Source organism: Montipora capricornis, chromosome 4 (assembly GCF_036669925.1).
Source record: "Montipora capricornis isolate CH-2021 chromosome 4, ASM3666992v2, whole genome shotgun sequence".
In the NCBI taxonomy this organism is placed as follows: Eukaryota; Metazoa; Cnidaria; class Anthozoa; order Scleractinia; family Acroporidae; genus Montipora; species Montipora capricornis.
In genome coordinates, this window is record NC_090886.1 from 15,792,781 (window position 1) to 15,807,940 (window position 15,160).

General features: G+C 39.5%; 1 protein-coding gene across 1 annotated transcript; it reads left to right on the forward strand.

The window, feature by feature from the left end:
• The first annotated feature begins 1,774 nt into the window (after positions 1–1,774).
• On the forward strand, positions 1,775–12,073 carry LOC138045664 (rhodopsin, GQ-coupled-like). Its single transcript, XM_068892239.1, has 3 exons — positions 1,775–3,086; positions 7,805–8,102; positions 11,091–12,073. Exons 1-3 carry the CDS (start codon positions 2,304–2,306, stop codon positions 11,222–11,224), a joined length of 1,215 nt encoding a protein of 404 aa, XP_068748340.1. The 5' UTR covers positions 1,775–2,303; the 3' UTR covers positions 11,225–12,073.
• The last annotated feature ends 3,087 nt before the right edge of the window (positions 12,074–15,160 follow it).

Genomic DNA, 15,160 nt, shown 5'->3' on the forward strand with positions numbered 1-15,160 from the left:
TTGGATTCAGGATTGATCGGAAGAAGCTTAGTTATAAACATTAAGCGGAAAAAACATGGTAAAATACGCGCAGGTGCCCATTGCTTGCCCGATTAAACGTCCATGGAAAACAGTGTTCTTAACTTGCTCCTTTTGTTCAACTAATAGAGTAAAGTAGTTTATGTCCGTGCTTCAAGAAACGAGGAGGTGTTAATTCGTTTCCTACCTACAGGATCAAGTGTGGTCTGTGCAATGTTTGATGTTTTTCTATTTAAGATCACTGACGCGTTCGGTTAAGAGGACTGACCCCAGATTGCATGTGATTCTTCCACAAACGAAAGCTTTCGAGGTAGCGTAAACTGTTCCTACAGACCTGGATGAAAGGATTAAGCATTTTTGTCTAATGACAGGATTACCAACTGAGTTTCCAGATCAAGATCCAGCTGTTTTTTGTTTATATTTTGCATAGCCAAGGGGGATCTCAGTTCAACGATTACGTTTTTGCTTATTCAGATTCATTTAAATGAGCCGTTTGGACAAAAGAATAATGGAACTTTTCTCAGTTTTGCACGCAAAAGGTGGATCATTTGAAAGTCAAGAAACGAGGAAGTCCTTCCGCGAATAATTCTTAATCGATTTCTTAATACACGTTATCAAACGGTAAAGCAGACAGTAAGAGCATGCAATAGTTTTTGCTGGAAAACATTGTGATCAGACTATGAAAAATTAATGACACACCGAATTTGCAGCTTAAAAGTTGTATTCCGTTTTGATGCGAGATGTCTTAAACCCGCAGGATATTTTTTTGCAAAGTAAATTTCACTTTAGAAATATATATATATCTTTCAAATTAGCTTCAAAACACAGCGCTAAAAAATCAGAAATATTGAAATACAAATGTTCATTTTTCTGTTCTTACTTGTAATCTTGTTATGCGGAGGTGTTGTGGCCGGTTGTGAATTTTTACATTTTAATGGCGAATCTTAATTCCTATAAAGGAAACTCCATTTAGGTTTCGTTTTTAATGTGCACAATTTTGGTGAAACGTATTCTGTGCTCCGTATTCTGTCAAAAACTCGAACAGTAATTTTAATATTTCCACCCCCTCAAATTGGTGGCTACGGCATAAAAGCATTATTAACACTGAATATGGAGTATAAAGGTGCATGTTTATTCATGAGCGAGACTTTACGGAAAATGTGCGCCGTGGCTACATTTGTCTCACGGAAATTTCACCACAAAGAATTTGATACCGAACTCTCTCTATATATATCAGCTAGGAAGAGCTTTTTTCAATTAGATTGTACTGTACGATTTCAGATTTAAAACGGAGAGAGAGTACAATTGTTATTTCCGGGTCAAAAGACATGTAGACAAAATTGCAGCTGTAAGCAATGAGTGAATGGAAAAGACAGTGGCAGTGTTTAATCACGTCTCTTTCGAGAAAATGAAAAATTTAAATGTCGAAAGGTTATTGGAAGCAAATGATGTCCATAACCTGACCTCATATGTTTGTTTTTTTTGTGAATAGTAGTAATCGATTTTAATAAACCCTTACTGTTCGACTTTTTGTGGTATCATTCGCAAAAAACTGGCAGATAAATTGAGTATTATCTTCAAAATGGAGCGGTCTGGGTCAATCTGATGGTCTGTTTTTGCAGTGACGAAGACTGTTTTGACGTTAGCGTGAAGTGTTTTATCTTGACAAATGGAAAAAAAATCAAGAAAAACAATCTCTATTTGTTGAAGCACTAACGAGTTAAGAAGGCTTAAGGTATAAATTCAGAATCTCTGAACTTACTCCACGAGGAGGGAAAATTCTCTCTTGGCTTAACCTGTTGGTTTATCAGCCGGAAAAGTTGGTGAAGATCGAAATTCTCTTTTGAAAACTAAATTGCAGCCCATGAAACAATAGACATGTTAATATGTCATGCGTGGGAGGGTGGCAGGCTTATATAGCGTCACTTAACGCTGAAAACAGGCGCGCCGGCGCACGATGGCATTGAAAACAGATTCAATGGGAATGGTGCCTTAAAAGATCCGTTGTCATCGAAGGATTTCACTATTACAAACAAGATGCAGGCGAACACGAAATTACGTTTCAAGTCGCCATAGAAGCTTCCAATTTCCCGCTGCGATTTAGAATCAAGAATGAAATTCCCCTCGATTGTCAGCGTGGAATATTTCTCGGAATCGAGTTAATTTCGGGCCGAATGAGCGAGAATCTCGAGGTTGTTTTAAAAACTCTCAGGCTGAGATTTCTAGCCGGGTAAAGGGGGATATTCTTGCCTCGCTGAATTTTTGAAGTACTGGCCTGTGAAAATATGTCCACGAGCAGTGATTCATCTACATGGAAGGACAAACTGGTCGGTTCGATTGTAGTCGTAATATTTGCCATTACACTTCTCCTGAACTTTCTCGCGCTTCATTATACTTACATCAAGGTCCGAAAGCCCTCGCTGAAGAAGATTCCACATCTGTTTGTGGGAGCACTGTCCGTTGCAGGCTTAGGGATCGCTTGTTTCCAATACATCCCATTTATCGCTTCCCGCTTCCATGGCGAGTGGTCTTGGAAAGCCGGCGTCTGTCATTTTGTTGCATTCGGAGTTTTGTTTTTTGGAACACTGACAATATCTCTGGTTGTAATGATGAGCGTCGAGAGGCTTGGTGCAATCGTGTTTCCCTTCTGCTATAAAGAAAGCGTAACATTTCACAAGTGTGTCATTCTACTAGTCGCACTTGTAGTCTACTCGTTCGTTCTTGCTGTCCTTCCCCAAGCTCTCCACAATGTCGAATTGAATGTCTCCACTGGTGTGTGTAGCTATGTTGTCGATTCACACAACACAGATACTAAAGTAATAGTATATGTCATGTCTGTGCATTATGTCATATCTGCATTGATTATGCTGCTATCCAACATAACCGTGGTATACACACTTCATCTCCTCGAGAAGAATTCTCTGTCCGACATATATAATCAAGACTCTGTGGGCAAATCTGAAAAAGGCGCCAAAGCAAAGCATTCCAACACCTCGGCTTGTGTGAGCTTTGCCAAGATGGTTGCGTTGATGGCTTTCTGTTATTCCATATGCTGGACAACAATTTTGGTAAGTTTTGAGTATACTTTAATCATTAGCATACACTGAGCGAAGCATTCTTTCAAGAGATAACTGTAATTTTTTACAATTATTTTGACTTGCGCGACGGGCAGATCATGGCCTTGCCAATGTTTATTTGCTGAGGCCATTAATTCCGCCCCTTCGCTATTGTTTTTTTTTTTTTTTTTTTTTTTTTTCGCGTTTTGAGATTTAATTCAAGATTGCTTTCATCTAAATGTTTCTCCGACAACTATAGTTGTGTTAAAACTTATCCCTGTTTTTCTGTTCAATCAGTCAAGCTGTTTTACCTTAAGAGACCGGAAAAAAATCCTATTTTGTTGAAAACTTGAGCGTTTTTATCGCGGTCTTTTTTCAAAGCGCTGAAAAGGAAACAGATCAACAAACATGAATGCCTGCTAAATAAATTAGAGCATAAGTTTTAAGAATTTTTTGACCGTTCTTTGGTGGGAAATAGTGCTCTCTTTCGTCAATGCATAGTTTATGAAGACACGGGCTTCTTTTTGTGTGGATGAAAAAAAAACCGATGAATCAAAAGATGCGAGTTTTATGGTTGAAGTTTTCTTAAATGATCGTCGATAAACACATCGAAACGTGGTTATGGCGATTTTCTAAAAATGTATTTAACTGTTTAGTCGCTTTTGTCGGATAAGTTTTTATTAAGGGAAACTTTTGTCGCGGATTCAAACAAATAATCTTTGGCATTTCTGACGTTTCTTGGTAGCAGCAGATGTAAATTGAAAGGAAACAAAGGCGAATGAAGAGTGTGAATGGAAGTGTTTACGCATGGACCAATCGAGAAACTCAAGTATGACTCTGTTAAGAGCAGAATAATTATGGCCGCGAGGAGTTTTCATCTTGAATAAGATAATCGGCAATCTTGTATTTTGTTTTTTCACTATGCGTCAGAGAACAGTTCGTGACGTTCGAGTGGAATACTCGCAGAAAAATAACTGGTTCGTTTTATTGTTTCGGCGAAAAGTAATCAAACAAATATTCAAATCAGTCGTTCATATGCAATCGTAAAGAACACGAACGCGCATTTTATCCCACATCAAACTGCTACCCCGAACAAATGAGATGGCTCAAACGTTTTTAGTTTCAAATTATTGATTAGCGTTTGAAAATTGTTGGTGAAAATGGACTAGATTTCGACCCTCGCGGTGCGTGAGGTAGCGGTGGAACTCTTAACAATCATCAGTTATTGATGCGACGCGCAAATCATTAAAGATCTGTGAGTCGTCGCTCAAATCTAATGCTCTGATAGCCAATTGTGTTATAGTCTTATCAACCGACTATCGCTCAGCTGTCGAGTGAGTGCTCTGCGCTTAGTATTTGGTAAAATTATTAATTGACGGTCTTCCGTGAATAGAAGTTATGCTCTCCCTTCAGTCCTGTATTATATGCAAGGTTCCCGTTTTTCCCGGCTCTCTATTTTATTTTATCAAGTTTTTAATCAAACTAAAGAAAAGAAAAAGGAATCACTGTTTCGCTCCTATCGAGAAGCTCGTCGTTGGCATTTTTCATGGTATTTTTTCTCCTGATCTTCAATTCATTTTTCATCAATTTTTCATCATTTAAACGTGAAGACATATGAAGGCCTCTAAACTGTCTTACCCAAACAGTCATATGCCTCTCGTTCGGCTCTTTAATTAATGAACATTTTATGCCTTTATGACAAGCTCTTCGGTAATATCTCTTCCGTTTAAAAACTGTTCCTCATGAAATGGTAAAAACGTAAGCCCAAAGGTTCATGGTTTCACGAGCCAGATGTGAACAAATTAATTCAACGAATGCAGTTTCGTTATTCAGATTAAAAGCTTCCAAGGTGACGTGCTTCCTCCCTTTCCAAGTTATGTTCTCCCTTCAGTCCTATATTATATGCAAGGATACCGTTTTTCCCCGCTCTCTATCAGGCCGCTTTCACCTTAAAACTAGTGCAAATCCGCACTGATTACGTTTAGTGTTCTCCGCACATCCAACACTGTTTTATTCAAATTTCCACTTAATTGACAAAAAGACTGCCGTTAGCGAAATGGGAAATACAACCTATATTATCTTGTATTAATAGCAGATAGGATAAAGGCGCGCTATCTTTCCTTTTATGCCAAGCGGTGGCGAACAATGTAATATCCTTTTTCGTATTACAGTTAGTTGTCAATACGAACTCGGATAATTTCCGGCAACCGTAAACTTACCAAGCATTACTTGATCAGTTTGTCTTTGGTGATCCTCTAAAGGTTTTCTTTCTCGATTTTTGTCTTTGACGAAGAAAGGTAGAGTGCCGGCAATTAAAACACTTAACCCAGAGAACGCATTCTGATTTAAAAGAACTTTCACAAGAATAATCTCATCTAAGAATGGAAATCATGAAAATTATAGCCATAACCCTTGGACAGCATGATCACTACAAATGCAGTGATATTCCTCTTCGTGTGCCCGAATTCCCCATAGCCTATAAGCGTAAAAACGTTTAAAAAAATGTGTAGAAACTACACTGGAGTTCGTCTCAACAAATTTCTCCTTCGGCTTTAAATTAGTAGCGAAAATAAACAATAGAGTTCATCTAAAATTTAAAAATGAATATTCACTCGGACTGCTTTTACAGGGACGGTTATAAAAAGAGAATTTTCTAACTTTAGCATCAATGTCCTTATTTTTATTTTTATTTTTTGTTTTTTCTTGCACTATATCACACGCACAAACAAAATTATTTCTTTAATGTACAGTTTGAGCTGCTTAAATTCAAAAAAATTGGCCAACAAAATTTTGTTGTAAACATTACACTGGTTTGTTATTGCAATAAGATACACATCGGTTAATTGCGTTTTTCCAGAGCAGGTGAAATCTCCTTGACAGAAGATTAACCTTTGATCTCCCTTCGCACAACAGCTTAGTGATCCCATTAGACTTGGCCTTAGTCCAAAGCTCAATTGTAAAAATTGTTGTTCGCGATTTAAAACAAAAAACATACTTTTCGTCCTTTGCGCACACAATTTTCATGTTTGGTTCTTGTCCATCGTTTCACTTAATTAACACTCAGAACATTGGTCCAAATCACAATAAACCAAACCATTCACGGTGCAATTGCGTTGTTGTCGTTGTTTTTTGTTGTTGTTGTTGTTTTTGTTTTGTTTTTTATAAACATAGCAGGCAACTCGATCAGGCACTAGGTCAAAACCCCGTCTCCAGCGAGGTAGAATATTTCGCTTTAGTATATGCTAAAACAGTGGATAGCCTTGAACTCGCGCGCTGATTGGCTCGTCAAACTCCGGATATCCTGTGCTATTTACCTCCGAGCAACTAAGGAAAAAATGGCGTCCCGATTTGCATCCGTGACAAGTGAAGAAAACATCCAATTAACTTTTTTGTGGTGTATATTATCTCACTGTTTTAGTATATACTAAAACAACTATCACCATTCTCCCCTCGTCTCGGTTGCGTAACTGACTAAAGAGTGCGGTTAAACTGACTCAAAAGGGACTGCTAGCAGTATACTAGAGGGGTTCACTCAATATCCAGCGGCTTGAAATTGTGAAAAGTCTGATTTGCGGTTTCACTGTGAAAGTTCTCTCAGTCAGTACTGCAATCACTGCATAGCTAAATACAATTTAAGAATACTTTAAGTCGAAAAGGTGGACAACGGTTTCTCTGACTGTGTGCGACATTTCCAGACTGCAGACTACAGACCGCAATGACAAGCACAAATCTAAAAACAGTGAAGTCATGATCAACAATATTTCACCCGCAAAATAACATCGGCCTCGTTCCGAAGATTCTGCTCTCATCGTCCGATCGCTCACCTCAATGGCGTCAGATTAAAGGTAGGATCTGCTCTTTCTAGATTATTGTAGTTTGATATTTGGTTTCTTCCGTTAACACCGCCAAATACAACGAAAATGTCTTATGAGATCCTTACGTTATTCGAGAGGTGTCAAATATTCGTGAACTCTCCTAGTTTTTAGTGGTGACGGTATTTTGGTATGACTGACAAAACTGAATTCGTGAATTGCCACTTAGATTAATGAGTTCTCTCTTTTTATACCGATAGAACCGTGAAATCTAGATCTCGGGTCTGATTTTCTGGAAGCAATGTCTGAACCAGTTTTATCTCTAACCTAACAGAATCCTGGGAACTAGGAGGCCCGTGAAATTTTGCGCGCGTAACTTTCTTATTTGAAGTAATATTTGTTGATGATGTCACTCTTTATCTTCAGTGGGACAGAATTTATAGTCTGCGGTCTGCAAATGTCGAAGCGTTGTCGTTGACTTTTCCGAGAGAAAAAATTAGACGAGTTTGAAACAGCTGGAGCCAGAGAAGCAATGATTTCGAAGAAAGACATCTCAACTTCCTTTATACTGAGCGTTTTAAGGCTATGTTTAATCATAAATAAGCTATTCGATTTTATTGATCCGGGTAACCTTATTCCACTGTTTTCCTAAATGATAATTTATATGTAACTTCCGATATGTATTTTATCGATTGAATGATGATCATTATCATTATCATTATCATTATCATTATCATTATCATTATCATTATCATTATCATTATCATTATCGTTATCGTTATCGTTATCGTTATCATTATCATTATCATTATCATTATCATTATCATCGCAGAACTTGCAAAACTGAAAAATGTTTTTACGGAAAGACGTTTTAGTTCAAATGTCACTTTAAAAATAATCATTCACTTTCATTTCCAGATGCGCATTGTGATCCTGTATTCTTTGGGATGGCATAACAAGTATTTTGATCAAGTTGTGCTGGTGTTAACCACTTTGGATCCTCTCATTAATCACTGTGTCTGTCTTTGGACCATGAGTAAATATCGAGATGGTTATGCCTCCTCTCTTGGCAAGATGTTCTCCTGTTTTAAGCCATCAGAAGAAGGCATGTTTAGGTCCGCCATCACGCGTCTCAGCACAATATCGAGGCGCTCATTCAGTAGGTCATCCACATCGGCTAGATCCTCGTCTATGCGAACTTCAAGAAGGAAATCATGTAAGTGGAAGCGCGTTTTGCTTGATGCATGCTTTGTTACCCACCATGCCTCACTTGTTCAAAAGCTGGATATGTTTATCCAGTGGATACGTCACCATCCGATTGTTTCAGTCTGTGCAAATATTTCAATATTTGCTCAAGTAATGGTGAATGTGCACACTCTAAGAACATCTTTGTAAAGACTTTTACGAAAACCTTTGCCATCGCTTCACGTGGAGTATATCTTTTACTTTAGATAGCGACTTATCCACTGGATATAGTTATCCGGCCTTCAAACAACTTCGGCCAGATTAATAAGGGAAGATATTTATGCCTTTCTTCCCTCCCACAGGATAGGACCTTGTAGGCTAGTGGACTGCATACCCACGCTCGTTTACTGGGCACTAGAATAAAAACAGACAATCCCAGATGGAGTAAAATGGCTAAGGGCAAAGGCCCAAAGCCGATTTAATCATTCAAACTTTCTTGAATTTATTACAAAAATAATTGCTCTATAAAATGTGTTGAGCCCAGTAAAGGTGAGGGCACAAAAACGCAAAATAAACTAAACAAGATACCCTAAGGAAAAAGTGGACAGGCCAAGGGGAGGAGGAGGGATGTAAAAACGAAGTGTGATCAAGCGAGGAAAAACAAGAATGAATAAATGTGTGCCTGCTTTGTAGCCTGGCCAAAAGTCATCACGAGTGGGGCTCAATACATTGAGGCAACCAAACACCCTGTCCAGGCCCCGCCCGTGTCCTATGCTATTACATAACAAAACTGTTGCATAACAATTCAAAGCACGTGCATTCCATGTTGCACAGTAGAAATTAACTGAATTCCTCGGGAAGAAAGCCATAAAAATTCTATTCGCATAGCAAATAATCTCTTTTTACACTTGTGCTTTGGAAGGCAAACCGTAGCTGCCTAGTACCAAACAATTACTTTCTGTTTTCTAAAGTGCTGATTCGTACGATTTACGAAGGCGACGTCGACGAAATTTTAACTGACAATTCTCTCGATATTTTTCCACTTCGTTAAACTCTTGTACAATTGCACCACTATCTTCAGTAGCCAAAAGGAAGAAAGAAAATGAAAGTTTTCCGTTGTCTGCTAGTCTGTCGTTACAACTCGAGATTTCAGTGGTCATAGTTTTAGCGCTGCAGAATTGCAGAGAACGGGGAGGGAATCATCTCCGTAGACTACAACAGGAGAAGTTCGTGAGGCACAGGCGAAGTGTAAACTCGCAAACAAAATGGTGGCGAAGAAACGTATAGAACGAGAGCCCCTCCTAGCCGTTCTATACTTTTTTTCGTCGCCATTTTGTTTCAGGATAACGTATTCCTCTGAGAGATGGAATAGGAAAACATTAGTAGACAAAATTATGACCGATCCCAATCAAATGAAAGCGCGCAAATGTATAAACCAAGAACACAACAGTGTATTTTTTAGAAACTTTGTTTAAATGTTAGGTCTTCTGATTTTGCCGGTCATCCACCGTTTGTGGTACTGCTCCCTTTCTTGGCCTTGAGATTTCTCTTTTACAGTGAGGAGCTTCTGGGTTCTTGTCTACACGGGTCCTCAATGTCTTGCATGTAGCGCGTTATTTATTTATTTTTCTGTACACAAATTTGTCACAGCAGGGAAAGTCTTCTTTTATGTAAAATCAGAGGTCAGTGTAATGAAGTGCTCCCAGGGCACTATATATTCGAGAAGGGGTGTCTTAAAATTCGTGGAGCATCATTTTTCTTGTCTAAAATTAAAAAGACACTTGGTTAATTGAGAAAACTCGGAAATAGAATATTGAAGGAGTAGTAATAGACCTTTTCACCGATACGGCGGCCATTTTGATTTCTATTGTTTCGAATAGCTATTATGGGACCTGCTCAGGGGTCAAATTATAAATCGAAATGGCCGCCGTATCGGTAAAGAGGTCTATTACAGGGGCGAAAATAACCGACAACTAAGTGAAATTCGTTGAATCTGATCTTCACTTTCAACTACTGACAAAAAAGCCGCTCTTTCCGAGAAAACGGCGCTGTTTTCCGGCTTTTTATGCCAGTCGCAAACCGGGCGAAACTGTCGCTTGCTTACGGTCTAGTGGTTTGAACAGACTTTTTGACATTTTGTGAAAACGTGGCGGCTAAACTAAATTTGTTGTTGGCGACCAATATTGAAGAAAATTATTTTCATGTTAATGATTTAGTGGAACAAAGGCAAGTCTCGATAAAAATATGATTCCCACTGTCCATTAGTGCGTTGAAGCAGTTATATTCAATAACAACAATATTTCACCTGTTTTTTCCTATTCTCCAAGGTCGTTAATTCTTGTCTTTCTTGGTGATATATTGCCTCTTATAAAAGACAGATGGTCAATTTTATGGCAAGAGTGGAGAGCATCAAACGTAATTTAATATTTTTCGATTCATTTAGTTCGGGGTTGCCTTTCGACAAAACACTCAGTCCAACTTGTGGGTAGTAAATTACCGATTGTTAAAACTGACTACAAAATAGAAATGTTTGTTTATGTTACTGCCTGGGCTCCTTTCGTATATTAGTCAAGATTAAAATTGTTTGGGGTTCATTAAAATTAACTATATATAAAAATGGTTCCCTTCTGATTCGTGCCATAATCAGTGTACACTCCCAATCTCAAAACGATTTTTAGGATGATTAAGACAACTTCCTTATATAACTACAATAACTCTCCTTTAACCTAAAAGTCTTTGTCAGGTTTTAAACGTAATCGTGATTTTACCCTATCAAAGAAAGCTCGTGTACTTCTTTAAATTTTAATGATTTTTTTCAGGGGAAGAGGCATTCAATCCTTTTGTTGTTGATACACTTCTTCGTAACATTCACGTATATCACGAATCGTTTACACAAAAATGTGGCTTATTCATTAGTACAGATGAGAAGCACAGTTGTCAAAGGCCATATTCTGCTGCTGATAGTGCTGAGTGTGGTTTGTTTATGACTGCTGATCGCTGTATTTTGTTACTATTTCAGCCGCTGTGACACAAACGTATAAGCAGGTGGCTCAGAATAATCCAGATTTACCTGTAGAGCCTGGTATCGCGGTCGGGGAGATTCAATCTGATCCTAGGGAGCTTGTGGAACAGGGCCATTCCAGTAATCCTTAATGAAGGCTGCCACAGTAGATGCTGCTTCACAATGAGTGATTAACCGTTTTCTGGTTAGTCATTAAGTTATTCTCGTGTGGGCAATCGCATAGGAGAAATGTTATCTCTTTGACAGTATACTTAGTGATCGTGAAACAACACGTATGGCTGGAATCATTATTGTGGATTCAAGTACACTAAGGTCAATTTCTCGAAAGGACTAAATAAGGCTTTGGGCGGATAACCAGAGCTCATCTCAGTCCTCACAGAAATACCATCTTAGCGTCTACAAATAGGTTGAGTTAGCCGAACGTTACTTCGAAAGGAGCCCACGGACACCTCGACTCCCTCTGGAAAGGAAGTCTAACTTTGGGAGAGCACCAAAGCCCCATCTGGCAGGACCCTAATCGACTTCTCTGGCCTTCGCATTCCGGCTTCTGGGTGATTCTTACCTTTGCGAGGGACTCGTTTTTTTCCCTTTCCTTTCTCGTGAGGGCGAAAGGCAGTATTTTCCATCTAGATCCAAAATGTGTTTTTTTAATCTACCTATACAGTGTCTTGTGTTCAGTTACTTTTTCATGGATTACAAGACGACGAGCAGCGACACCTCAAGCAATTTAAAGATTAAGACAAAAATCAATTTGTTGGCCTTGTCTGTGCTATTGACAGGTCATTGACACATATATTAAGTATTACAAGGAGGTACTTTAAATGAAGAACGCCTCTAAACTGATTAACAATCACTAGAACAAAGAAGCAGTTGAAAACTGCCAATAGAATTAAAGCACTTGAGCTTTTAGTTAAATTATTTTCAGACGCATAATCGAGAGGGAAACAAAAACCAAAATAAAAAATAGTTTTAAAATTAAATTTGTTGTTTCCATTTGTTTTGGATCCTTGGGGGAGGTGGGTGGTGAATGTTCAACAACCTTTTCTCCCTACAGGTTTTCTGCTGAGCTGGGCGCGCGCGCAGATAACCATGGGTAAGAAAATATAGTGACCCATCTGTGCGAGAAACTTTGGTTTTGGTCTCCGTACGACCGTACGAACGCCCACATCTCCATGTATACCAAGGTGAAACTCTAGGGGCCAAGCCTCGTTTCTTGGCGGGAACATCTTTCAAATTGGACATCCCAAGAGCGAATTAGATAAGAGTATTGATCTATCACTTTGAGGTCTTGCCCCAGCACTGTCACAAATGAATTTATTTTTAGATACACTTTGACTGCGAAACAAACAGGGGCCGCCAATTTTAACCAATCGGAAGAAGCCATGTCACGCGTGACATGGCTGGCTGCTTCTGCCATGTTTTTTCAGGGACATGACAACTGATTCGCGCGGGAAAGGGTATTCTGAAAATAGACTCATTTGTGACTGTGCTGGGGAGCCAACCCACGTCATTTTTCCACACACGTCCGTGAACATCTCTCTGCAGACAAGTCCTCTCACACCTTCAAACATTTACTAAGCGCAGAACGTTGTCGTCAATCTTGCTCTGCGGATTGTTTCAAAATCCTTAATTCCACCCCTACTAAATTTCAACTTAAACTCGAGGAGGCTATGCATATAAATTGGGAACAGCCTAATTTAAGCCAGCAAGTTCATCACGTCAACCTGACACTTACGCTTTAGGCTCTATAGCTACATTCTTTCTAACACTCTGTAACTCACTCAAATATGTATTTCTTGTCACTTAATCATATTTAATTATGCATGTTTCGCCTAGTTGTTATATAGTCCTAACGGTTTTTCAAATATTTTGTAACTGACGATGTTTGTAACATCGAAACATGTCTTCGAAATTAAAAAATGTCGTAACTTTCTTAAAAACACTTTTATCTAATTCACTCTTCACATCCATGTTATGGTTAATTGATACCTGTCAAAGCAAGGTATCCGCTGACCAATGTCATGTGACTATATTGCGGGCTCAAGTGTAAAGCTTATCGAGGTCACTTTTTTAAAAGTTGACCGCTGACCAGGTACAAGTATTCGATTGATCGTAGTCTCAAGCCAGGTTAACCTATTGCACGAATAATAGCACGGGAGCTCCGCTTTTAGGCTTGGCTAAATGTATATATTATTGCCTGAAAAGCACGAGGTTACGTTTCAAAAAACTGGACAGAGCGTAATAGCTTAAATAGTCTATTCACAGCATTCTCATTCGCTCCGAGGTAAATTAAGATATGGAAATAATATTGCTCAGCGATCAAAGAAAGGGTGTTTCAACTTGGATTTTGGATCGACGTACTTACATGTACCAAGAAGAGTGGGTGAAAATACCGATTTCAAGTTCTCTGCTGTGCGTGCTGAAAAATGATCAGGAACCATCGTCATTTTTGTAGTTAGCTCAATAGTGCACGCATTTTGATTGTTCTATTATAGAACAGCGGACGTCATCATCAAAGACTTTAAATTCTTTATTGTATAAAAAAAAATAGATTCTACGTTGCTGTGGGTCTGTTCAGTAATAGATCACAGATGATAGCAACATGTGGTAAGACCATCAGTGACACACTGGGCTATCGCCTCGTGTGCCACTTTTTTGGTCTTATCACACTTTGACGTCATCTGCCGACGATCTATTACTGAAGAGAAGCACGGCAACATGGAATGATCTATTTGTTAAATATATAGTTTTTGTTTAGCCCTTGTGCACACCAAGATCAGAGAGATACAGAACACATGGTAGCAGCAAAAAGCTAGCGACCTCCAACAGTATGCAGGTACGCTCTACGGTCTAGCACCTATACATCAACTGGAACCCTCCTGACCGCGGATTCCTCAACCGTCCAAACGACCCGCTTGAAATCCTCGAACGCTGGAAAGATCACTTCTCCACGCTACTGAACCAGGAATCCACTGCTGCAGAAGATTTCTTAAGAAATGTCCCATCTGATTCCCCTCTTGTGGAATTTGAAAAAGCAATGAGGAGAATGCCCCCAGGAAAGTCCCTGGGCCCCGACAACACCCCATACGAAATGATTCAGCATGGTGGCCTTCTTTTGAAGAGCCGCCTTTTCAGTTTCATCTTGAAAATGTGGGAAAACGAGCAAGTTCCGAAAGACCACAAAGACGCCGTTGTTATTACCATCTTCAAGAAAGGCGATCACAAAGCCTGTGGAAAATATCGTGGCATTTCTCTTCTCTCGATTGCTTGCAAGACCTTCGCCCGGATCCTCTTGAACAGGTTGCAAGTAGTTGCAGAGGAAATCCTCCCTGAGTCCCAGTGTGGCTTTCGACATCGATATGATCCTCTGTGCCAGGCAAATACAAGAAAAAAAACCACTATTCTTTAGTTTTTTTACGTCTGGAGAAAGCCTTTGAAAAAGCTCCAGATAGAGACAGAGCTCCAATATGCAGATGACAATGCCGCCCCATGCCAATCTACTAATGACCTGCAACAATCCGTCAAAAACTCCAGCAGCGCTTATAGTCGTGTTGGCCTCACCGTGAACGTCAAAAAGGCCAAGGTGCTTGCCCAACTAACCTGCGATCAGGCTCTATTTTAGTTTCGCGTGGTACGTACTGTGGATTTGGCGAGCGACGACATAGGAGAACATATGGGAGAAGCTAAAAATGGGCCTGATCGCAGTTTATTGTCCAACCCGCTCCAAAAACATCTCTCCCAGTTCTTAACATCTCCATCGGTGAAACCCACCTCGAGCATGCAGGTAGATCACTTCCCATACCTTGGTAGCATCCTTCCATCTAACTGCACCGCCGACAAAGATGTTGATCACCGAATTGGAGCTGCACATTCTGCATTTGGCAAACTCTTTTAATAGAGTCTTCAAGAACAAAGACCTCAGTAGAACCACTAAACTCATGGTTTACCAAGCAGTTGTCCTCTTTACTCTGCTTTACGGCTGCGAGGCCTGGACGCTGTACCAGAAGGACATAAAGAAGCTACAGCAATTCCACCAACGAAAGCTCCGCTCCATCCTCAACATTAAA